The sequence below is a fragment of the Delphinus delphis genome, chromosome 13 (assembly GCF_949987515.2).
Source record: "Delphinus delphis chromosome 13, mDelDel1.2, whole genome shotgun sequence".
Lineage (NCBI taxonomy): Eukaryota > Metazoa > Chordata > Mammalia > Artiodactyla > Delphinidae > Delphinus > Delphinus delphis.
The window spans coordinates 37,148,867-37,174,559 of NC_082695.1; the positions used below are offsets into that span (position 1 = coordinate 37,148,867).

Below are 25,693 nucleotides of genomic sequence, written 5' to 3' on the forward strand. Positions count from 1 at the left end.
GATACAGCCACTATGGAGAACAGTATGGAGGGTCCTTAAAAAACTACAAATAGAACTACCATATGACCCAGCAATCCCACTGCTGGGCATATACCCTGAGAAAACCATAATTCAAAAAGAGTCATGTACCACAGTGTTCATTGCAGCTCTATTTACAATAGCCAGGACATGGAAGCAACCTAAGTGTCCATCAACAGATGACTGGATAAAGAAGATGTGGCATATATATACAATGGAATATTACTCAGCCATAAAAAGAAATGAAATTGAGTTATTTGTAGTGAGGGGGATGGACCTAGATTCTGTCATATGCAGTGAAGTAAGTCAGAAAGAGAAAAATACTGTATGCTAACACATATATATGGAATCTTAAAGAGAAAAAAATGGTACTGATGAACCTACTTGCAGGGCAGGAATAAAGACATAGACATAGAGAATGGACTTGGGGACTGGTGGGGGAGGGGGAAGCTGGGTCGAGGTGAGAGTAGCATGGACATATATACACTACCAAATGTAAAATAGATAGCTAGTGGGAAGCAGCCTCATAGCACAGGGAGATCAGCTTGGTGCTTTGCGATGACTTAGAGGGGTGGGATAGGGAGGGTGGGAGGGAGGCTCAAGAGGGAGGGGATATGGGGCTATATGTATACGTATAGCTGATTCACTTTGTTGTACAACAGAAGCAAAGACAGTATTGTGAAGCAGTTATACTCCAATAAAGATCTATTTTAAAAAAAAGTATACCCCTCCCTCCTGTGGACTTCCCTGGCAGTCCAGTGGGCGCAGGTTCGATCCCTGGTTGGGGACCTTAGGATCCCACATGCCGTGCAGCACGGCCAAAAAACAACCACCCTGAAAAATGTATACCCCTCCCTCTAGAATATTACAACTTCTGAGGATTGTAAAGTGCTAGCCATTATTAAAGTATTATAGTAGTTACTTGATAAATGTTAGGTAAGTGGCAGTTTCGTGATGATAATACAGTTTTTTCGATTAGACACTACTGACTGAAAAAAGAAAAATCCTGAGGCTCAGTGTTTAAATAATTTTTTTTTCAGAGTCACAGATAATAAGCAGGAGGGCACAGATTTAATGCCCTATTCTAGAACTTCATTTTTTACCCTATAATATCTTTTCAGAGAACAGCAAGAAGTGATGGCCAACAACCTTTCGTGGAGTCAGAAATGCTCTAAAAACGTAGTCAGAAATTTCAAAAAGAGAGATGGTTCTTTTGTGAAGGGTCCCCTATCGGAATGCTTTTCCCTTGAGTAACAAAGCACAACTGGCTTTAAAAGGTAGGGTGAGCTCCAGGATTCCTTGATCCAGCAGTTCCTTGATGTCATCAAGGACTCGAGTTTCTTTGGTGTCTCTCTTGGAGCCCTTGGAGTGTCCACTTTATCCTTAGCCTTGGCAAAACAGCTGCCAGCACCAAATTGAGCAACATGAGGGGACAAAAGAAGAATCTCTTCTACAAGCATGGACTATAAATGTGTCCCTTCACTCTGCTCACCTCCAGACCAAAAATAGTGACTAGAGAATGTCATACACAAATTCTGTTAGACTGTTCATTTGAGAAGTTATGGACATCAAAGAGTCAATAATAGTCTTAATTCCAGTCCCCTAACTCTAAATACTTCAGTAATAGTTGGTCATGATGGTATTTCTCAGTCACCAGTAAAAGTTTATTTTCAGGATTATATGTTCTGGAAAGATATTAATCCAAAATGATTAAATGTTGAGAAGACATACTTGAGTTACCTAAAGCAGTTTATTTACGGGAAATAGTCCATTCATGGGTATTAATTTATTGATGAGTGTCTGTGTGCCAGGTATAGAGAGTTGTAAGCAAGAGAAACAAGATTTCTGCCCCAGTGGAGTTTACATTATAATGAGGGTTGGATAATAATTATAGAAACAACTAAACAGGATGATTAATGGTTCATAAATACTATGAAGGAACTAACTAGAATGATTGGCGAAGGCCCTTTTTAAATGATCAAGGAAAGCCATCTTGAGATGAAATCGTTTGAGCTGAGGTTTGATGAGAATGACCTAAATATGTGCATAAATGGGAAAAGAGCTTTCTGGGAAGAGAGAATAACAAATGCACTTTAGGAGGTACAGATGGGCTTGGCAGGTTTGAGGACTAGTATGGGCAGAGGGTAGAGTTACATGATATGCGGTTGAAGAGTCAGGATTTCTCAGGACCTCATAGACTATAGTAAGAAGTATGGGTTTTATTCAAAGCTAGAAGGAAGTTATTGAAGAGATTTCAGTAAAGAATTTGCACGATTGAATTCCCTTTCTAAAAACTTCCCTCTGGCAGCTGCGTGAAGGGTGGATGTAGGGAACCAGATATAGAAGTGAGTTAGGCTATTACTTTCCCAGTAAGAGATAACAGGGACTTGGATTAGGGTGGAAGAGCTGGAAATGAAAAGGAAGTAGATAAGGTACTTTAGAGGTAGAACTGACAGTGCTGGTAATGGACTTGGCTTGAATACCTGACTGGTAATGTTCGCTGAGGTAGGGAAGACTTCAGTAATACTTCAGGTTAGAGGAGAAAAGTCAACACCTTTGTGGGGTTTTTTTGTTTTTTGTTTTTTGTTTTTTGCGGTACGTGGGCCTCTCCCTGCTGTGGCCTCTCCCTTTGCGGAGCACAGGCTCCGGACGCGCAGGCTCAGCGGCCATGGCTCACGGGCCCAGCCGCTCCGGGGCATGTGGGATCTTCCCGGACCGGGGCACAAACCCATGTCCCCTGCATCGGCAGGCGGACTCTCAACCACTGCAGCACCAGGGAAGCCCAACACCTTTGTTTTGTACCTAATAAATTTTAAGTGCTTGATAGACATTTGAGATGTCAAATAGGTAGTTAATATATGACCGGGCCTCAGGGGAGAAGCCAGATAAATGAGATTCTGTTCTTTCGCTTGCAGATAATAGTTTGGCTATTTAAGTTGCTTATGTCTTAACCAACTACATACAGTGCTTTATATGACAAAATTACTTTTGGAATTTATAATCCGTATCAGCCATACCATTTAGTTTCTAAGAAAAGCATGCTGTTTTTATCTTTGTGTTAAATATAATAAATAATCTTAATAAAACCCTAGTTATTACTGTTAGTCTTTTTTTAAATTAATTTTTATTGGAGTATAGTTGATTTATAGTGTTGTGTTCTGCTGTACAGCAAAGTGAATCAGTTATACATATATCCACCCTTTTTTTAAATTCTGTTCCCATATGGGTCATTACAGAGTATTGAGTAGAGTTCCCTGTGCTATCCAGTGAATGATTAGTCTTAAGGATGGGAATGTTCACTTACTGTTTTTAAGAAATTGAGATGATCAATGCTAGTAGTTTATAATACTCGTTAATGCTTTTTCTGCCAAAGAATTGATTTGAACTTTGTCTTTTCAAGCTAGAGATGTTGCAGCTGTGAATCAAGATTAAAAATGTCTCTCTGGGTCTATAGAATTTTAGAATTTGTAGAGTACAGTAGTCTCATGGAAGGCCTTAAGATAGCATCTTAATAACTTGAAAACTTCAGCAACCCAAATCTCCAACTTTTTTTTTTTTAATTTTATTTATTTATTTATGGCTGTGTTGGGTCTTCATTTCTGTGCGAGGGCTTTCTCTAGTTACGGCAAGTGGGGGCCACTCTTCATCGCAGTGCACGGGCCTCTCACTATCGTGGCCTCTCTTGTTGCGGAGCAGAGGCTTCAGACGCGCAGCCTCAGTAGTTGTGGCGCACGGGCTTAGTTGCTCCGCGGCATGTGGGATATTCCCAGACCAGGGCTCAAACCCGTGACCCCTGCATTGGCAGGCAGACTCTCAACCACAGCGCCACCAGGGAAGCCCCTCCAACTTTTAAAAATAGATTCTGGAGACCAGGAAAAGAGCTATGCTTAATAAGCTTTTTTTGTTGTTGTTGGCAATGTTTTTAAATTTTTCTGTTGTTAATTTGTCTATATAATTTGCATTGGTCTTTTTTTCCCCCAATAGGTGGTGTTACTGTATTTGTGGCCTTATATGATTATGAAGCTAGAACTACAGAAGACCTTTCATTTAAGAAGGGTGAAAGATTTCAAATAATTAACAATACGTAAGTGTTATGAACATTTTATGGGGGAGAGATACCAATGACAGCCTACTTTACACTGAAACCACTGAGCTGGATGATGATTCAGAGACGAGAGTAGTGGGGCGTGGGTCTCTGCCCACTGGATTGGATGATACATTTGGTTTCTTTAGACATACGGCATAATACTACTGCTGGAGCCAGAAGTTATGATTTCTGCAAATGGTGTTGCTGTGGTTCTGCCATAAACAGTAGAGATTTAAGAGTGAGGATTGAGGGAGTATATGTAAGTAAGTACCTTACTTAAAAAAAACCTTTATAAAGATATTTCTATGATCCCATTTATCTAAGTACTAGATGATTTAAAGATCTTAATCTCTTTCTCTTAAAAAAACAAACTAAAAAGGCTAAGGAACTCCTGCAGTCCCAAACTGACCATGTTACGTTGCTGTTTCCTTATGTGACTCTCAGACTTGTTGTCATTTAGTGGGCCACCATAGAAAATTCAGTGCTTGTTACAGAAAATAGATCCCATAATTTCATTAGCAGGCACAGTGACCACTTTGTAACTTCTCAGAATAGACACTTATGGTCTCTTTGCATCCAGTCATGTTTCCTTCCATCTTTGTTCCCACTTGCTACCAGTTATTTTTTGAGAACATGAAATGTGATTCTGTCTCTCGGCTTTAAAATCCTTCAATAGCTACTGGCTGCTGTCAAGATAAAACAGCAATAAGAGCAGGCGTCATTCATTGAGCTTTTTCCCCTTCCTCACTCCACTGCCCAGCCAGAGTGAATTACTTATTTATGATTCTGAATACACTGGGGGTTCTCCCCTTCTCTGTGCTTTCACACATGCGATTCCTTTTTTCTGGAATGTAACTTCTTGTCCCTCCACTTTTCTTCCTTCATCTGGCCAACGCTGTGCATCCGTCAAAGTGTATATTCCTGTGTCCTTTCTCAAGGAAGCCTTTCTTGATATGCTTTCTACCTTTCCTGCCTGGCCCAGTCCCCACCTCCTGCTGGATTTGGTGGTGTCTGTCTTACATGTTTACATAGCAACCTGTGCAAACCTCAATTATAGCAGTCATCACAGTTTTGAATTAAAATTTATCACTTGCCTATCATCCTTTTAGACCAGTGGTTCTCAGCATGGGGGCAGAATCAGCCAGGGGACATTTGACCATGTCTGGAGACATTTTTGGTTGTTACATCCATGGTGCTACAACTGGCATCTAGTGGATGGAGGCTAGGGATGCTGCTCAGCATCCTGCGGTGCACAGGACAGCCCCCCCACCACAAAGCATTGTCCAGCCCAAAGTGTCAGTCGTGCGGAGGTTGAGAAATCCTGCTCTAGATGGAGTTACTTGAGGATAAGGACTTTTTACCTGTTTCTAGCACACTCTGTTGTAAGGTCTGTTACTTAAAAGATATTCAGTGAATGTTTGAATGAATCAGTGAATGATTATCAGGATCAAAGTTTTCAGTTTGTATATCTGAACGTACTTAATATATACTAGGAAGCTACAAGCCAAGTATATGAGTTTGTAAACATTTGAATTACAAAAGGATTTTCCATTTCATTTTTAAAAGATCAGATTCACCTCAAGAATTTATGAAATTTCAATGTAGACAAAATATTTTCAATACTTATTTCTGGTAAAGCAAAACATGCATTTAATCTATAGTAGCAGAACCCATATGTCTTCCTCATTGCAGATTGATAATATACTCTCCTTTCACATTAATTTTGGAAAAGTCAAGGCTTATCTATTACAAACTACATGTAGTTCTCATGTTCTGAATTGACTTTAGTCTTATTTGGATGTTCATGGATAACATTCTTGTAAATATACTTTATTACAGGAATTAAATCTTTTTATTATTGCTCATTGCTAATATTTTGGTTACAGTAGTTCTAGGGCATCTGAATTTTTTCTCCTAATATGATAGAAAGAAACATTGTAATTTTATGCATTGTTAAAAAGAAAATCATTGGGACTTCCCTGGTGGCACAGTGGTTAAGAATCCGCCTGCCAGTGCAGGGGACACGGGTTTGATCCCTGGTCTGGGAAGATCCCACATGCCGCAGAGCAGCCCGTGAGTCACTACTGAGTCAACTACTGAGCCTGCGTTCTAGAGCCTGCAAGTCACAACTCCTGAGCTCACGAGCCACAACTGCTGAGGCCCGTTCACCGCAACAAGAGAGGCCACCGCAACGAGAAGCACGCATACCACAACGAAGAGTAGCCCCTGCTCGCCGCAGCTACCGCTTACCACAACTAGAGAACGCCCTCGCGCAGCAACGAAGACCCAATGCAGCCAAAAAAAAAAAAAAAAGAATAAAAAAATTTTTTTTAAAAAAGAAAATCATTTAGCAATAAAAAAAGAATGAGCAACTGATAAATGCTGAAAAAATTATGCTGAGTGAAGGAAGCCAGTCAAAAAGACCAGGTGTTGTATTGTTCCATTTATATGCAATGCCCCACAATGGGCATATCCATAGAAATAGAAAGCAGATTAGTGGTTGGAAATGGTGGGGGAGGGGTGGGATGGGAAGTAACTCTTTTTTTCTTTTTTTTTTTGGTGGTACGAGGGCCTCTCACTGTTGTGGCCTCTCCCGTTGCGGAGCACAGGCTCCAGATGCGCACGCTCATTGGCCATGGCTCACGGGCCCAGCTGCTCCATGGCATGTGGGATCTTCCCGGACCAGGCCACAAACCCGTGTCCCCTGCATCAGCAGGCAGACTCTCAACCACTGCGCCACCAGGGAAGCCCAGGAAGTAACTCTTAATGGGTACAGGGTTTCTTTTGGGGGTGATGAAAATGTTCTAAAATTGATAGTGGTAACGGCTGCAAAACTCTTAAAAAATCTTAAATGGGGGAATTTTATGGTATACAAATTATATCTCAGTAAAGCTTTTAAATGAGAAAACATTTCATCGAAACTGAGTAATCTGAAAGATTTACTTCCCAAATTGTTTTATTCAGCATAGTTTATTGTCTTAGGTTGAAAGGTTAGGTTACGTAAAAAAGAGATTTTATAACTAAAATTAAAGTGGTTTTTTTTTTTGTTTTTTAGGGTTTTTGTTTTGTTTTTTGGTTTGAAGCAGAAACAATGCAATTGTGATTTTGCTTGGCCTTATTCCCTTAATTCATGTAACCTATTTTTTTTTTTTTTTTTTTTGGCTGCGTTGGATCTTTGTTGCTGCACGCGGGTTTTCTCTAGTTGCAGCGAGCAGGGGCTACCCTTCGTGGTGGTGTGCGGGCTTCACATTGTGGTGGCTTCTCTTGTTGCCGGGCACAGGCTCTAGGCGCTCAGGCTTCAGTAGTTGCAGCACACGGGCTCAGGAGTTGTGGCTCACGGTTCTAGAGCGCAGGCTCAGTAGTCGTGGTGCAGGGGCTTAGTTGCTCCATGACATGTGGGACCTTCCTGGACCAGGGATTAAACCCATGTCCCCTGGGTTGGCAGGCAGATTCTTAACCACTGCGCCACCAGTGATGTCCTCTAACCTATTTTTTAAATATTATTCTTGGAGTTTAATTCTTGATCAAATGAATGCATAAATAAAAATGGAAGTAATACTTCTTGTCTGTTTCAGATACAAGATGGCACTGCAATAGATCGTGTCCTGAGCTGTGGTCTACCTTGTGGTAATTGTTGTTTTATGTGTTGCAGGGAAGGAGACTGGTGGGAAGCAAGATCAATTGCTACAGGAAAGAATGGCTATATCCCTAGCAATTATGTAGCCCCTGCAGATTCCATTCAGGCAGAAGAGTATGGCACTGCTTCATATTTTATTAATTATTTTGATTTTTAAAATGTCTTAATGCACATTCTACTTAGCCACAACTTTACACACGTGCAATTACATACCAGTCTTAATACAGCTAATGTATCGTATTAATAGGAGATGTTACTTGAAAATTAATAATTAATGCCATAGTATTTGCTTACAGTAGGATCATAAATGAATCTGCATTTATAATACTGTATTATGCCTAGTCCCTAGCCTTTATTTTTTCACTTTAAAATAATTGCATTAACCCTTTTAATATTCTGCAGACTCTTTCACGCCAAAAATTTATCCTCCATTGATGTTATTGTATCAGTGTTAACTTCTTGACTTAGGTGCTTGCTCCATGGCTATGGAGAGAGAGTATCTTTGTCTTTTAGGATGTACACACTGAAGCATTTAGAGGTAACGATTCAGCATGTTTGCAACTATCAATTCAGTTCAGAAGGAAATACACACACCCACACAAACACACATACACAGGGAAAAAGAGAATATGACAAAGCAAAATGTTAACAGGAAACCTGGATGGAGTGTGTATGGGAGTTCTAAGTACCATTCTTACAACTTTCAAAAAGTTAAAGTTCACCTTCAGTGACATATTACAGGCATACTCGGAGATATTGTGGATTTGGTTCTAGACAGCCATAATAAAGCAAGTATTGCAGTAAAGTGAGTTGGTTTCCCAGTGCATAAAAGTTATGGTTACACTACACTGTGGTATATTAAGTGTGCAACAGTCTATGTCTAAAAAAACTATGTACATACCTTAATTAAAAATACTTTATTGCTAAAAAATGCTAACCATTGTCTGAGCTTTCAGCAAGCCATAATTGTTTTGCTGTAGAGGGTCCTGCCTCCATGTTGGTGGCTGCTGATCAGAGCGGTGGCTGCTGATGGCTGGAGTGGCTGTGGCAGTTTCTTAAAATAAATCAAAAACAGTTTGCCATGTTGATCGACTCTTCCTTTCACTCAGAGAAAGGAACACTTAGACCATTGTAGGGTTATTACTTGGCCTAATTTCAACATTGTGTATCTCAGGGAGTTGGGAGGCATGAGGAGAGGGAGTTGGGGAAACAGCCAGTTGGTGGAGTAGTCAGATCACACACAACATTTAGCAGTTAAGTTTGCTGTCTTATGTGGAAGAAAATGTTTGAAATACTGCGAGACTTAGCAAAATGTGACACAGAGACGCGAAGTTAGCAAATGCTATTGGAAAAATGACTCTGATAGACTTGCTTGACCGGGTTGCCACAAACCTACAATTTTTTAAAAGACGCAATAAAGCAAAACACAATAAAATGAGGTATGCCTGTACTTTTATGACAAAGCAGGTTTATCTGGGATCCATAAATAATACATCATCTTCATATCATAGCACTTGACCCAGCATCTTGCACATAGTAGGTGCTCTATCAATATTTGTTTGCTTTTTTATTAGTGATGTGTAATTTGTCTCCATAACTCTCTGTTCTGCTTTGGGACTTGTTACTTTCCATTTTGTCCTTTGGTCTTTCTTCTCCATTATTCTGTGGCTCCTCCTCAGCAAAAATTGCATTTTTATTCACAAAACCGTATTAAATGAACCCACAGTAATTTAGAGTCTCTAATAATTTGGACATGGTTTACTTGCATCTTACTGAATACAAATGATCACACTGTTGCCAGAGAACCACTTTTACTCTTCCTACTATAATCTTAATATTTTCATCTGTCATTGACTAAAAGACTGTCATTGTTGCCTTTCCTTCTATATTTACGGTTCCTGTGACTGCCAGGTGGAGTTTAAGAGACTTGTTGAGTAGTTAATACATGAAAATACTATGACAATATATTCTGATAGTAATACTTGTAATATTTAAGAAAGATCTTTCATTCTGTTTTACTGTATTTTAAAGCTGTGTTCTGTTCTTTGTCATCCTCCCTATCCCACTCCATTCTTACTAATATCTATGTATAATTTTTCTGATGCTTATTACACCCTTCTAACTTAGAACACTACTCATTTTTTTTTCCAGATGGTATTTTGGCAAAATGGGGAGAAAAGATGCTGAAAGATTACTTCTGAATCCTGGGAATCAACGAGGTATTTTCTTAGTAAGAGAGAGTGAAACTACTAAAGGTATGAATATTGTTAATATAAGTATAAAAATTTTCTTGGGCAGTATTTTAAGAAAGGTATAGTAGAAGTGTTCATTTTCCCTTCTAGGTGCTTATTCCCTCTCTATTCGTGATTGGGATGAGGTAAGGGGTGACAATGTGAAACACTACAAAATTAGGAAACTTGACAATGGTGGATACTATATCACAACCAGAGCACAATTTGATACTCTGCAGAAATTGGTAAAACACTATACAGGTACGTGAATATTTCAAGGGTGAAAATTATTTCCTCATGTTCAATTTTATGAGGACAGCATCCATGTCTTCATGTCTCTTAAGGTCTAACATGCTACTTTATACACAGTATGTGCCCAATGTATTTTAGTTTTAAAATGAGGAACAGATAATACTATTGAGTTGGGTTCATTTTTTTTTTTTGGCTGCATTGGGTCTTCGTTGCTGCACGTGGGCTTTCTCTAGTTGCGGAGAGCGGGGGCTACTCTTCATTGCAGTGCACAGGTTCCTCATTGCAGGGGCTTCTCTTGTTGTGGACCAAGGGCTCTAGGCGTGCAGGCTTCAGTAGTTGTGGCATGCAGTCTCAGTAGTTGTGGCGCACGGGCTCTAGAGCACAGGCTCAGTAGTTGTGGCGCACAGGCTTAGTTGCTCCGCGGCATGTGGGATCTTCCCAGACCAGGGATCGAACCTGTGTCCCCTGCATTGGCAGGCAGATTCTTAACCACTGCACCACCAGGGAAGTTCCTCACTTGTGGTTTTTAGAAATAACAATTAATGGTAACATTCTCTTTGGGAAGAAATGAAGCACAGTGGTCAAAAGCAGAACTTTGGAGGCAGTCAGATCTAGGGTTTGAAACCCATCTCTATCATGTATTTACTGGGTCACCTTGTGAAAGTTGCTTAAGTTTTCTAAGTCTCTTTTATTTATATGAGATATTTGTAAAGGGCTGAATTAGCACAATAGCTGGGACATAATGGGACATAATAAATAATAACTTTTAAAATGTATTTAATAAAATGTTTGACTTCTTGTATGTTTTGCTTCTTTTATGCAACTCCCTTTTTGTGTTTGTGCTTTTGTAATAAAACTGATAGGACATTGTTTTTATTTCCTATAATTTAAACTTTTAAAAACACTGGTACAATTATATGTACCTTAATTTTTGTAAGTTATTCATTTTACAGTGTAGTTTATTCATTTATCTAGAACATGCTGATGGTTTATGCCATAAGTTAACAACTGTGTGTCCAACTGTGAAACCCCAGACTCAAGGTCTAGCAAAAGATGCTTGGGAAATCCCTCGAGAATCTTTGCGACTGGAGGTTAAACTAGGACAAGGATGTTTTGGTGAAGTATGGATGGGTAAGGAGCCTGAACTTTTGTTTTTTGTCATTGTTTAGACATAGATGAAAATGCCCCAATTTATGATAAGATATGTTGAAATATTTGAGGTTACTGCTGCTCATTGAAGTTTGTTGTAAATCTCTTAAAATATAGGTTAAAATAGTGAAATATGGGTTGTTTCTCTAGGAACATGGAATGGAACCACAAAAGTTGCAATCAAAACACTAAAACCAGGTACAATGATGCCAGAAGCTTTTCTTCAAGAGGCTCAGATAATGAAAAAGTTAAGACATGATAAACTTGTTCCACTATATGCTGTTGTTTCTGAAGAGCCAATTTACATTGTCACTGAATTTATGTCAAAAGGTATGTGTATGTTAGTATTTCATGGGGTATTCATGTTGTTAATAAATTTTAGGTCTTCATCTGTTTTTATGCATCCAGATTTTTACTGTATTTTCTAACTTAAGATTTTTTATGTAGACATGTGAAAAGAGAAAACCTGACATTTTGTTTAATGGAAATTAGCTCCAGTTATTCCAAATGATAGTACGGAGTTTAAAAAGGAAATAAGGCCCTGAATTTATTTTGAAAGTAAATAGTCCTTCATTCCATTTGACTAAAGTCAGTGGAATAGCTGGGAAGGTGAAAAAGAAAAGAAGTATTCACACTAGTTGATTTAAAATAATGCAATCAGAAAGCTATTTATATTTTTAGTACTAAAGCAAAGAAATCAGGTAAAGTTAAGAAAATTAACTTTATCTAGTTTTAATATAATCTCACTCAGAAATCCTAGAAACTGCTTTTTGCCACTACTGTCAACTGAAATTTCTCCATTTCTCCAAACCCCAGACCCCAAGGTGTGGGATCTTCAGTAACAGGGTTGGTTAGGGCCAGGGAAAGAAGGGAAGGCTGTCGCTCTTCTCTCTTTCCCTTTGCTGATGATGCATTAGAAGAGGAACTAGTAAGTCACCAAATATGCTTGCTGACAGGCCTGCTTTTTATCCTCTTGAATTTTATCTCCTTTTTTTAGTCTTAATGAGTCATTAGTCAGAGCCACTGATGGAGTCATCCCTCACCATTTGTCCATCTTGATCAGTGATGTAGTTCCATCTAGTGGTGACAGGACCAACTACAAGCTACACATTGACCATAAGAAAATATTTCCCCCCAAAAGAAACAGAAAAACCAAAAGTTAAGAATTGACACAGCCTGCTAATTGAGAGCCAAAACATTACCTAAAGCTCCCAAAGCACATGGCACTTTTGGCAAAGAATCTCTACTTCAAACAACTGCCAAATATCCCATGTCAGAGTACATTAGATGAACTAGAAGGGAGAAAAGGGGCAAGGAGAAAGTTTAAATCAGGATATTGATAGCATAAGAATATAGTGGAGATAAAGCTAATGGTCCGTTTAGCTTTGTATATTGATTTCAAGAAGTATTTAATTGGGGAATATGGTAGAAGTCTATGTTGTCAGATTGCTGGGTTAGGATTATTTCTAGATGGGAGGTTTAGTATACAAGATCACAAATGCCCCTTCTAGTTTTTTAATTTTTTTTTAAATATAATTTCCATTTTATTGTCTTTCCAGAGGACACTATTTCTTTAGTCTTTAAGGACTTAGCGTCTTACATGGGCTTTGGCGGAGGTCATGGGGCAGCACCCGCAGGTCTAAATCGGGGTGGAGGTGTTCGGTCTTTCTGGGCTTCCCGAGAACGATTCCTGACTACCTTGCTGTGAATGGCACAACTCACCCAGTAATGCAGTTTCACATACAGCTTGGGAAGCACACAGGCGTTGAAAACACTCGCTTCGGAAATGTCCCTGACAGCTGCAGCCTCTACGATGTTCCGAATGATGAGCTTCTTAAATGGCCTTGTCCTTGGGCACACATCGGGCACAGTTGGTGCAGCGAATAGGCTGCACGTGGCCGCGGCCCTTTTTGGGGTGACCATTATTCCTTCTTTTCTTGGTCATCTTGGAAGCAGGGAGGTGAGAGAGGCCCTTCTAGTTTTAAACTCTGTAATTCCCCATCTTGCTATTCAGGCACTTAGAACTTGGCCCTCCATAATCTATCCAGACTCATTGCTTCGTGTGTTCTCTTTATAATCAGAATGCTCTAGAAATTGTTAACAATTAAAATGTATTGAATGCTTCTAATATATAAACAGTGTGCCAGTATTATAAGGTATCAAAGAAATAAAGCCATCTAACCAACTTACATTGAATTAAGAGAGAAAAGACCTAACCCGATAAGTTAATTTTCAGTATAAAAGTAAATAACAGCTCGCTATCAACAAACAAGTTCAAAGCATAATGGATTTCTAGGTGTTTTGACACATTCAGTAAGTAACATAGAAATTGAGGAAGAGATAACATAGGTTGGAATAAAATGAGAAATATCAGTAGAAAAGACAAGTCTTGAAATACCCTTTAAGATTATGAAGGACATGAATAAGTAAAGTGAAGGGTACCAGTATTTTTCTGCAGAGCTATGAGGAAATGGGGAACAAAACCATGGGTAGTGGAAAGTATAGAAGGTAACTCGTTGGAAATAAGGCCAGAGAGGTATATGAGACCGACTTAAGGACTGCTCTGAATTGGTTTCATAATTACTTATCAAATACATGCTCTCTCTGCCATGAATGAGCTTCAGAGGGTCAGTGAACTTCCTCTGAAGTTCTCTGTCAATCTTTGCACAGTTATGTATGTTTTTCTAGAAAGAGAGTCCATAGACTCTCATTCATCAGATTCTCAAAATAACCCATGACCAAAAAAAGGTTAAGGACCCACTGATATGATCCAAAATGTTCTGATAAATGGATATAAGAAACTTTTAAGGGGGGGGGGGATTTGTTGTAATTAAAGATCAGAAAAAAAGAATTGTCAAAATAACACACATTCCAGTCCTGGATTTCTGTGCTCTGCAGCCTTTGCACTGTTTTAGCAATTATCATTACACTGAATGATGTTCTACATAGTGGATTGATCATGGCTCCTTATCTAGATTCTAAATCCTGAAACAAAGAACTGTAGCTTTTGCTTCTTTCTGTATATTCAACATTGTCATGCAGTGTATTTATATAACATCAGTCTGTCTTGCAGGCTAAGAAAAAGAAGTGTTCTTTCCTATGTTTAAGGACAGTTAAATCCTTCCTTTCGTTTAAAAAGAAAACCCTCTCTTGGTCCCAACATCTGCTTTTCACTGACTTCTCTTTACCTTTTGCTTCCCTTCACAGCCAAGATTCTTTTTTTTTTTTAAATTTATTTATTTATTTTGGGCTGCATTGGGTCTTCATTGCTGTGCATGGGCTTTCTCTAGTTGCGGCAAGTGAGGGCTACTCTTTGTTGCGGTGTGTGGGCTTCTCACTGCAGTGGCTTCTCTTGTTGCGGAGCACAGGCTCTAGGCACATGGCCTCCAGTAGTTATGGCTCGCGGGCTCTAGAGCAGGCTCAGTAGTTGTGGCGCACGGGCTTAGTTGCTCTGTGGCATGTGGGATCTTCCGGGATCAGGGCTTGAACCCCTGTCCCCCTGCGTTGGCAGGTGGATTCTTAACCACTGCACCACCAGGGAAGCCCCAGGATTCTTTAAAGAAGACAGTATTACATCTTTACTTCCTAACTAGCCATTTTACTCTTTTTAAATTACAGAATATTTCAAACATACAAAGAATACCATAACACCCATGTCCCTACCATCCAAATTTAACTAATGTTTACATTTTGCCATATTTGCTTCAGATCTTTCTACTAAGGAAACAACACATTAAAGATCTAACTTAATCCTTGTTTTTACCCCTCCTTGAGCCCATTCCCTTCAGAGGTAACCTCAGTTTTGAAGTTGTTGCTTTTCCCATCTCTGTTTTTCCTGTTGATATACTTTTACTAATATATAGTTAACCTATTAACAGTATTTGTATATTTTTAAATTACATAAATTTAACCAGCTTTATTTTCATTCAGCATCACGTGCTTGAGAGTTATTCATGTGGATAAGGGAAGATCTCATTTGTGTACTTTTAACTATTGAATGAAATTCTGTATGAGTGTTCCATTGTTTATTCATTCCTTTCCCAATGAACATTTAGGTTGCTTTTAGTTTGCACCATCACAGACAGTGCTGCAGTGAATATTCTTGTACTTGCCATTTTTGGAAAGGGGAAAGAGACTCTGGAACATTGGGTGCGGCAGCAGTAGCATCACCTGGACACTTGTTAGAAACACAGACTTTGGCAATGAGGCCCCGCAGTCTTCACTTTCCCACCCCCTTATGTAATAATAGTCCATTGTGGACTGTTAATTCCATTTATTAAGTGCCTCTGGAAATGTTCCTCTTCTCACTCTTTCCTAGACTACTGCAGGAACTTTTAAACTTATTCCTTTTATGCAGTTTTAGTACAATATCATTCATCAAATTGGAGTGATTGCTTTTTCAACATAAATCTGATCATATTGCTTCTCTATAAAACTTCATATAAAAAAGATAAAGTCCATTTATGCATTGCCTTCTGTGTTCTGACTCCTGCAGCCTCTTTCTCATCAGTTCCCATCTTTGTGCCCATGTTCTTGCATAGGAAGGACCGTTTTCAGTTCCTTGAACTTACTGTGCCGTTTCATGAATTACTGCCTTTGTACTTGTTATTCTGTCTTCCTGGAATTCTCTATCTGACCCCATTCTTCTTCAAGATGCATCTCCTCTGTGAAGCCTTTCCTGATTTTTCCATAGAATTAACCAGATCCATCGTGTCTCCACTGTAGTTTTTACAGTAACTTTTATAACACCTACTGGACAATATTTATTTGTGTCCATATAGTTTCTAGATCTATATACTATACTTCCATATAGTATTTTAAGAGCTTATTTATCTTTGTATCTTCTATGCCTTTTACAGTGCCTCACATGTAGTAGACCCTCAGTAAATATTTGAAAGGGCAGATAAATGGAGAAACACAGTAACATGTCCTCCCTGCCATAGACGGACCAGAGGAAGAGAGAGATTCCCTGACTTTGAATCTCTATAAATGAAGATACTAAGTCATGACTATGTCTTGCTTCATAGTCCTGTCAACACGGAAAGGGCTTTCTTTGCCTTGCCTTGTTTTTTGTTTTATTTTACTTTTATTTTGAAGTACTTTTAAACTTACAGAACAATTGCAAAAATAATACAAAGAATTCCCATGTATGTTTCAGCCAGATTCGGCCAGTGCTATATATATGTATGAATAAATGTGAGGGTTTTTTCCCGAACCATTTGAGAGTACGTTGCAGACGTTATGCTTGCTTTACCTCTAAATACTTGAGTTTGTCTTCTGAAGACAAGAACATTGTCTTACATAACCACAGTACAATGATCAAATTCAAGAAATGTAACATGGTTACAATTTTGTTGCCTAAAATACCGTTCATATTCAGATTTCACCGATTGTCCCAGTGACGATTATAGCAGTCCCCCCCACCCCGCCCACCGATCTGGTATCCAGTGCGTGGTCATGCATTGCTTTTAGTCATCCATCTCTTTAGTCTCCTTTAATCTGGAGCAGTCCTCAGCTTTTCTTGTCTTTCATAACATTATTTTTTTAAGAGAACAAAGTTGCTTCATAAAATGTGCCTTAATTTGGGTTTGTCTGATATTTTCTCTTGATTAAATTCAGGTACATGGTAAGTTTTTAACCTGTAATAGAATAGCAATTAGACGTTTTCTTTCCAACCTTTATCTCTGCTGTAATGCATAGTACTTTGCTGTTGCATGGTATCTTCTGCTAAAATTGAGAGAAGTTGGTTGTACTAACACTTCATATCAACTCATTTATTTAGCCACCTAGCTTTAGTTTCAAGTACCCCAAGATGTCCTCAAGTTGTCTGAGCTCTTGTTACAGATTGACTTAAAAATATAAGTATCTAATACTACTTTTTGACTAAAAATTGGGCTGATTTTGATCAAAGCAAACAAGGAAAGAATGTCTGTAATCTGGTGAGATGATTGCATTTTCCCTTTTTTTTTCATGTTATCAGAAGTTTTAAAAAATTCAGTTTAGGGCCCTCTTCTAGAATCTTAAAGATAATTATTCAGAAATTCCAAAGCTGCAAAAAATATTGAAGAATAAAAAGCTGAAGTTTTGTATTGTGATATGATTTGTTTGGAGGTAGGGGAATGTTTGTTGCAATTCTGATTTAAGATTTGCTTATTTTTTATGAATGTCTTGCTGTCTGTTACAGGGAGCTTATTAGATTTCCTGAAGGAGGGAGATGGAAAGTACTTGAAGCTCCCACAACTGGTTGACATGGCTGCTCAGGTACTTGTGTGTTTATACATGTGTCCATTTGAATTGCAAGTGTACATTAAAAATGTAAACTAATCTTAGTAGATACTATTGTTCAAATAGTGAAATCATGGAATTTTATAGCTGGGAGGAACATTACAGATAATCCAGTCTGAACTCGTATGTTACAGATACTGTAGTATCTTGAGGACCCAGGTATCTAAAAGTCATATAACTTATTAGTATTAGAATCAGGTAAGTAACTCCCAGTACAGTGCTTTCCTGTATCATATGGCCTTTCAGAAACATATGCATCCACAAGTATAAAATCTATATGTATTTATATTTCAGTAGATAAATTTTAAGTCAATGAATGATCGCTATTCCAAAGAAAATATTAGAAATCTAAAGTGTGTGCTGCAAAAGGCCCTGAACAAAGCTGGGAGTGGGATGCCATAGATAGGCAGATATTAAGCAACATAGAATCATACTGATCCTACCAGGATAGAAGGTTGGAAAGTAATATACCTAAAATAATTAATAATATTGGTCTTTAAATAAATAAATAAAGATAAAGTATATGCTGAATTTCTTATTTAATATAGTCCAAAACAAGAATTACGATGGCAGTATACAGTTAAAGATGGGATAGTTTTACTATTCTGGATCTGAAAACTATTAAAAGTTATATTCAGGTGTGTGATAGGTATTCAAGGGGCCTTTTATTGGCTTTGGTTGACACATTGGGTCTAAGACTCTTCTCTCAGTGAGTGTCCAGATGTCCATGGGATCTAACAATTTAGAGAAACTTTATACCAAGAAACCGTACCTGTGAGACTTTAGCATATGTCAAGCCTCGTCCACACACCTGAGCTCAAGGCTCTGAGCCCCTCTATACTAGGGGCCAGCAAACTGTTTCTGGAAAGGGCCAGGTAAATGCTTCAGGCTTTGTGGGCCTTTCTCCTACTCCCCTATCCCCTCTCCTTCTCTCCTTCCCTCTCTCTCCCTCCATATCCTCCTCTCCCTCCACCCACTCCATTAAAAGGTTTTCTGTTCTTATTATTATCTGCTAGACTATGCCCCATTACCATCATCTCTTTTGAAGATATATGATTCTTCAGCGATCTGGCTTAACATTAACCAGAATTGTCCTCTCCCTCCTTCCCTTTGTATCATATGTTTTTTTTCTTCCCAAGATTGCTGATGGTATGGCATATATTGAAAGAATGAACTATATTCATCGAGATCTTCGGGCTGCTAACATTCTTGTAGGAGAAAACCTTGTGTGCAAAATAGCAGATTTTGGCTTAGCAAGGTTAATTGAAGACAATGAGTATACAGCTAGACAAGGTAAAATGGCTTTTTAATAAATGCTTGTAACCTCATTTTCGATGGATTTTTCTTACCATTCTTTTGAATATACAGGGTTTTACAGAATAAGAAGAACAGCTCTCGGTCTGCTCAGAAGAGTCATAGAAACATTAGCAACTGTACTCCAATAAAAAAGAAAGGAAAAGAAAAAAAAAGTCATAAAAACATTGATTTTTATTCATAAAATTATACACGGTGCATAGTACTGTGGCTTTCTGATAGTTATTTCCCCCAAGGAAGAATCTAACTGTGGGTGTTCTTTGCATTATAAATATAGCAAGCAGTATTCTCTTCACACTTCCTTTGGCATGCCAACAAATAAGAAACATTTTAAAATAACTTTTGTAACGAACTTCAGAACCATCCAGTTTTTACTACACTAAGGACTAGGAGTTAATGTATTAAGAAATAGCATACAATTTTATAAAGGCTTTGGAAACCAGTTCCGTGCCAGATTTACAATAATTCTTTATTATATATAAAATTGTAGTAAATAAAAACACTTATAAGATTGACACTGTAAACAGTGAGGGAGGGGAGCTTACAGAAATTACAACAGGTCACTTCTTTTATTTGGTGTCTATCTCTCTGAGCTCTCATTCAGTATACATTTAAAGGACAAAATATATGCATACAGAAAGAGTATGGTTTTTGGTTTTTTTTAAAGTCAAGGTTGTGTCTTTCCTCCCTCTTTATTTTTTTTATTTTTTTAATTTTTTTTAACATCTTTATTGGAGTATAATTGCTTTACAATAGTGTGTTAGTTTCTGCTTTACAACAAAATGAATCAGTTATATATATACATATGTTCAAGAGTATGGGTTTTTGAGTTCCAGTTCCATCTCCTGTTAGCCCAGAGATTTCACCCAAGTTACCTAACCTTTTTGACTGGGCCTCAGTCTCCTCACTTATAAATATTAGATGGTAATACTTACTTTTCAAGATTGTTGTGAAACTTAATGCATTAATAGATGTAGAGTGCCTGACATTACCTAACATAGTGGACGCTCAGTCCACTATGAAAAGAAAGAGTGTAACTTTGACAGGCAGAGAGTAAGTAAGGTCGAGTGCAGATCAGCACATAGGTTGTTCATCCTGATGAAACCTTCAGGCCTCCACACCTATAAAAAAGATACCTTGGCATTCATCATCTCCTACTGTCTAGTTCCAGCTTGTCTTTAACAGACATTTGAGTCCTTCCACGTGCTGGACATCAGGGCACAGCTGTAAGAGGCATGATTTCTGCTGTCAGGGAGCTCACTGACTAATGTCTGTCTGCAACTGAATTATAAACAGACTATTTCAATACAAACTAGTAAGACCAACGTAAAGGTTAGCAAAGATTTATTTAGTAGATATACCAAAAAAACCTTTTCTCAGCTATCCACTATTACCATCATTTCATAAAAGAAAGAGCATTTTAACACTACACAAGCAGGAAGAATGTAATCTCAGAATAAAGAATATACCTATAAATTAGTGATTTTAGCTTTATGAATTGATGTGTGATCTTTTTTCTCTTTTTTTCATTGGACTGTATCTTTTTGTCACTGACCATATTGGTACGCAAACCACTGTTTGAGTACCACTGATTTAGGGAACTGTTCCCTAAATCACAGTTCTCAACCAGGGGTGGTGGTACTGCTCGCCGAGGGACATTTGGCAACCTCTTGAGACATTTTTATTTTTATTTTATTACTTATTTTTTTGGCTGCACCACGCACCATGAGGGGTCTTAGTTCTCCGATCAGGGATCGAACCTGTGCCCCCTGCAGTGGAAGTGCAGAGTCTTAACCACTAGACCGCCAGAGAAGTCCCTTTAGACATTTTTAGTTGTTACAACTGGGAGGTTGCTACTGGCATCTACTGGGGGCGGCCCAGCATACCACTAAACACCCTGCAAAGTACAAGCTAGCCCCGACCAAGCAGAGAATTATCCAGCCCCAAATGCCAGTAGTCCCCAGGTTGAGAAACCCTGTCTTCAACACAGTGCTTTCTTTTCAATCTCCATACGTTTGTGCTGTTCCCTCCAGCTGAAATATCTTCCTATTGTTCTTTAATCTTTACCTGCAAAAATTCTAAGCATTCTTTAAGACTAAACTTAGCCTCCACTTTTTAAATGAAACCTTTTGTGATTGTGCTAATGAAAATTGATCTTCTGTTTGAACATCTAAAGAACTGTTTTACAACATTATATACATATATAAGGAACTTCAAGTATTTAAGACACCTATAATCTCATTTTCACTATAAGTGTATAAACGTCACAAAGGCTATGTTTTTGTGTCTCCTATAACAATTAGCATAATGTCTTGTGCATAAAAAGTAAGTATACACTAAATGTTTGACTAAATATTTTTTAGTCTTTTAGGCTTTTAAAAATGATAGTACAATAAAATTTTCCAGAGAGATATCATAAAATATTTAGAAAGGAGATTGTGGTTGAAAACCAGTAGACGTTAGAACCGATAGAATAGGTTCTTGGCAACCAACAGAACTACTAGGAGCTAGACTGACTTAAAAGTTATAGATCCTATAACCCATGTATTTGGTTGCTTCTTACTAGAGTTTTTACCTCTCTTTTCTTTTTTTAAAAAAATTATTTATTTATTTATTTATGGCTGCGTTGGGTCTTTGTTGCTGTGCGCGGGCTACTCTTTGTTGAGGTGCACGGGCTTCTCATTGCAGTGGCTTCTCTTGTCGCGGAGCACGGGCTCTAGGCGCATGGGCTTCAGTAGTTGTGGCCTGCGGGCTCTAGAGCACAGGCTCAGTAGTTGTGGTGCACGGGCTTAGTTGCTCCATGGCATGTGGGATCTTCCTGGACCAGGGCTTGAACTCGTGTCCCCTGCATTGGCAGGCGGATTCTTAACCACTGCGCCACCAGGGACGCCCCCCACCTCTATTTTCTTGAATAATTTTCTATCCCCATCAGCCATTCTGTCATTGAATATCTTATCAGGAAGAAATGTGATTTTTATTAATGCAAATTTTAAATAGTATTAAAGAAAATTTTCCCATGTATCTTGTACTTTTGAAGAATTTGACACTGATGACATGTACAGTAGGGATAGTGACAAAAAATTAACCTTGCTTATGTCATATTTACACAAATAGAGAAAAGCAAGTTACTGAAGCAAGCTTGTCAATACTGTTTTAGGTGCAAAATTTCCAATCAAATGGACAGCTCCTGAGGCTGCACTATATGGTCGATTTACAATAAAGTCTGATGTATGGTCATTTGGAATTCTGCAGACGGAACTGGTAACAAAGGGCAGAGTGCCATATCCAGGTAAGTTTGCATTTCATGTAACTGGAGTTTATTATGAGCAAAAGTGTAAGGGGTTGGGGGAGACGTTTATTTTTCTCTCTCTGTCTCATTTTTTTTTTTTTTGTCATTGGATGGGGAGCAGTCTATGAGAGCCACAGTCCTTGAGATAGGGTAAGGTGTGCTCAGTTTTCTCCCTTTAGGGCATTTTCTAAAAGGGCCTTTTCGCTCTGCTGTTCTCTTAGGAGATGAGCATAAATATATCCTAGTCCTCTCCTTCCCCAGGTAATTGAGGGTATGCTTACCCTGTGATAACACAGGGTGCACTGCTGATGGGGTTGGTGGGGATTACAGAGGAATACAAGAAAGGAACTGTGTAATAACTTGAGGTAAGTCAAACAGGTGACAGTTGATAAGGAAACTGTTTCAAGAAAGTGACTTGATATAAAATAACATAATTAGTATATTTGGCAAAACCAGGACTAGCACTCTTTCTTCTGAATTCCTGTTTGAAAGTTCTTGGCCACTGTTCCTCATTAGCCTAAGTTTGGTCATTATTAACTGTTAGTATCAGAAAGTATCAGTACCTCAGAGTAGCACTCTGAATTCTCATTGAAGGCATTAATATTAAAAGCCAGATTTTAGGTGGAATGAAAAAAGATATGTTGAAACAGATTAGCATTTTCTAAGCTCTTGTTGATGTACTTTGACATTTAAAATTCACTTTCTTTGTTGAAAGAATCGCTTCTCTAAATAAACTCACTCGAATATACCTCCAATTAGTTAGTGGTTAGGGGATTTGTTCTTTTTGCTAGTGGAGTTTGGCGTCACTGTTTTTTGGTGTTTGAATCTTGCGTGATAGGTATGGTAAACCGCGAGGTGCTGGAACAGGTGGAACGAGGGTACAGGATGCCGTGCCCGCAGGGCTGTCCAGAGTCCCTACATGAATTGATGAATCTTTGTTGGAAGAAGGACCCTGATGAAAGACCAACGTTTGAATATATCCAGTCCTTCTTGGAAGACTACTTCACTGCTACAGAGCCACAGTACCAGCCAGGAGAAAATTTATAATCCGAGAAGCCAATTTTATATGCACAAATCTGCCAAAATGTAAAGAACTTGTGTAGACTTCCTCACGTACAGGAATCAAAAGAAGAAAATCTTCACCCTGCATGTTTTTGATGGTAAACTGGAATTACAGATGTGGTTGCACAAAACCACTTTTTTTTTTCCTAAGTGTTAAACTCTAAAGTACCAATGATGAATTTTTCAGCTTATTTCAGGGTCCAAAGAAAGTATAGTTAAGATATTGATGACTGTGTGAGTGATAGCATGACAATGAAGAGCAACAAGGCTACTGTTTATGAATCACTACCTTTCTTTTATTCCCCAAACTCATAATTAAGAGAAATTTATCAATCAGTATAGACAAAACTTGGGAGATTAAACAGTTATACTATAATAAAATCTAGAATTACAGAACTTCACGGGACCAAACAATTCCATTCCAATTTTTTAAAATTTCTTGCATTTATTATTATTAAAAGTTTTTTCTAAGTTGAACAGTTAATATGCAACCTTAATATATGCCTTTGTTTGCATGGAAGTGGGCCAGGTCTCTAGAAGCAAAAAGGAATATAAAACAGCATCTAAAACTTGATTAAATGTTAGACAACAGCAGTGGAATTTGAAAGTATAATGCACTATGTTAATACTCAGTATACTCATGGAACTGGAAAGTAGAAGAAATTTTTCACTTTAATCATTTCTGAATAGCTCAGTTTAAAATAATGAAGGTAACTAGAATATGGGTTAATCTTTTATAAGGTTGCACTGATTTTTTTTAAAGGCAATATATAATTGAAATCATATTATCCAACCCAAGGGGAAATCTTTTAATCTTTAGATAGCATGAAAAAAAATAAACCCAGCATTTAAATAGTCCTTTTTGAAAAACAGACTGGTACTGTGAGATTGCTAATATGTACTTATGATGATGGGTGCCACAAATATAAAATATCACTAGATCAGGGACTTGAATGCACTTTTGCTCTTATTGAATATAGACTAACAGAGAGGAAAATGTATTTAAAGAAATATGAGAAAAGAAAATGTGAAAGTTTTACAGATAGAGAGATGGAATGTAATGTTTAATGTTGACGTTACAGAGTGACAAAATGGCTTTGCTGGCACTCAAAGCTCCTCACTTATTTTCTGAGATTTTAAGAGTTATAAGGTATGACTATAAAACTAATCTTTCTTAACATAAATACTAAATGAGTGCTATAAGCCTCAAAATAGCTAAGTTAAGGCTTCCCACTAATTCCAGTGATACAGCTTTTATGCAAAACATTTTTAGAACTCTAGGTTTCAAATCCATGTTTGAATCTACATTCACTTTTTAAATATGCTTAATGATGATCATTTTTTCCCTTCGAGAATTTAGTTGATTTGAGGAGGAAAACATATTCGGAATAATAGCAGTGGTGAAAAGAGGGGGACAGATTTTGCCTATTTAAAGTACAGAAGTGAAACGTACAGAATAATACTGATTTTCATGACTAACTCAAAAAGAAAATTCCAAAATACGAATTTGAATAGCAGCATCACTGGTTTAAGTGTCTAGCAAAGGGACTGAATCTGACAAATGAAAGTCTGGTATTTACGTTTTAAAATACTCTCTTTTATAGTCACACTTTAAATAAAGCAACACATCAGGTCCCAGTATTTTAGGAATGTTATTACTGACCACCATCACATACCTGATTTGATCGTTAAATTTAAAATTCTGTGCTGTGGTCTCTCTGTTGAGATTCAGACCATTTTAAAATGTGACAGATGAACTTCATGCAGGTTGGCAACAGTTCTGGTACTAAAAATTGTGGTGGCTTCTTATGTTTACGTAACCTGCTTAGTATTGAATCCCTCTTCCAAGAGGGTTTTCCCAAGAATTCTGCTGTCATCACTTACCTTTAACGTCTACAACCTGTGACATCAGAGTTTTAAAGGGCTTTGTGTGAACTATGATATTACAATTTTTCTAAGCATTTTAAAAAGGATAAAATTATATGTTTATGTACTAATTCTCTTCAGAAAAATAGGCCAGAAAAAGTTGATGGTATTCATTAGGTTTTAACTGAATGGAGCAGTTCTTTATAATATCGATTGTATAGTTAGGAAATAAAACACTAACTTAATGTGTATTCAGTTTAAATGGTTATGTATTTTTAAATTGCTGAGAAAAATAAACAACTTTGTACATTTGAAGATTTTTTCCAACAGCTTTTCTTCTTCAACCTCTTAATGTGTTTTTCTTACCAAAAGAGGAAGTTGGCAAAAACAGCCTTCTAGCACACTTTTTTAAATGAATAATGGTAGCCTAAAACTTAATATTTTTATAAAGTGTTATTATATTGTTTTGTGGATAATTGAAATAAAAATTTTCATTGAATGCA

General features: G+C 37.8%; 1 protein-coding gene across 5 annotated transcripts in view; it reads left to right on the plus strand.

Moving 5' to 3' along the window:
* The window catches only part of YES1 (YES proto-oncogene 1, Src family tyrosine kinase), a 99,860-nt gene extending 74,167 nt beyond the window's left edge, over positions 1 to 25,693 (plus strand). For all 5 annotated transcript variants that reach the window (XM_060028755.1, XM_060028753.2, XM_060028750.1 and 2 more), the window contains exons 3-12: positions 4,003 to 4,102; positions 7,758 to 7,856; positions 9,894 to 9,997; positions 10,085 to 10,234; positions 11,201 to 11,356; positions 11,525 to 11,704; positions 17,559 to 17,635; positions 18,799 to 18,952; positions 22,131 to 22,262; positions 23,101 to 25,693. In XM_060028755.1, the coding sequence (XP_059884738.1) occupies positions 4,003 to 4,102; positions 7,758 to 7,856; positions 9,894 to 9,997; positions 10,085 to 10,234; positions 11,201 to 11,356; positions 11,525 to 11,704; positions 17,559 to 17,635; positions 18,799 to 18,952; positions 22,131 to 22,262; positions 23,101 to 23,309 (1,361 nt within the window). In that variant the 3' untranslated portion in view covers positions 23,310 to 25,693. The remainder of the gene's footprint in view (positions 1 to 4,002; positions 4,103 to 7,757; positions 7,857 to 9,893; positions 9,998 to 10,084; positions 10,235 to 11,200; positions 11,357 to 11,524; positions 11,705 to 17,558; positions 17,636 to 18,798; positions 18,953 to 22,130; positions 22,263 to 23,100) is intronic.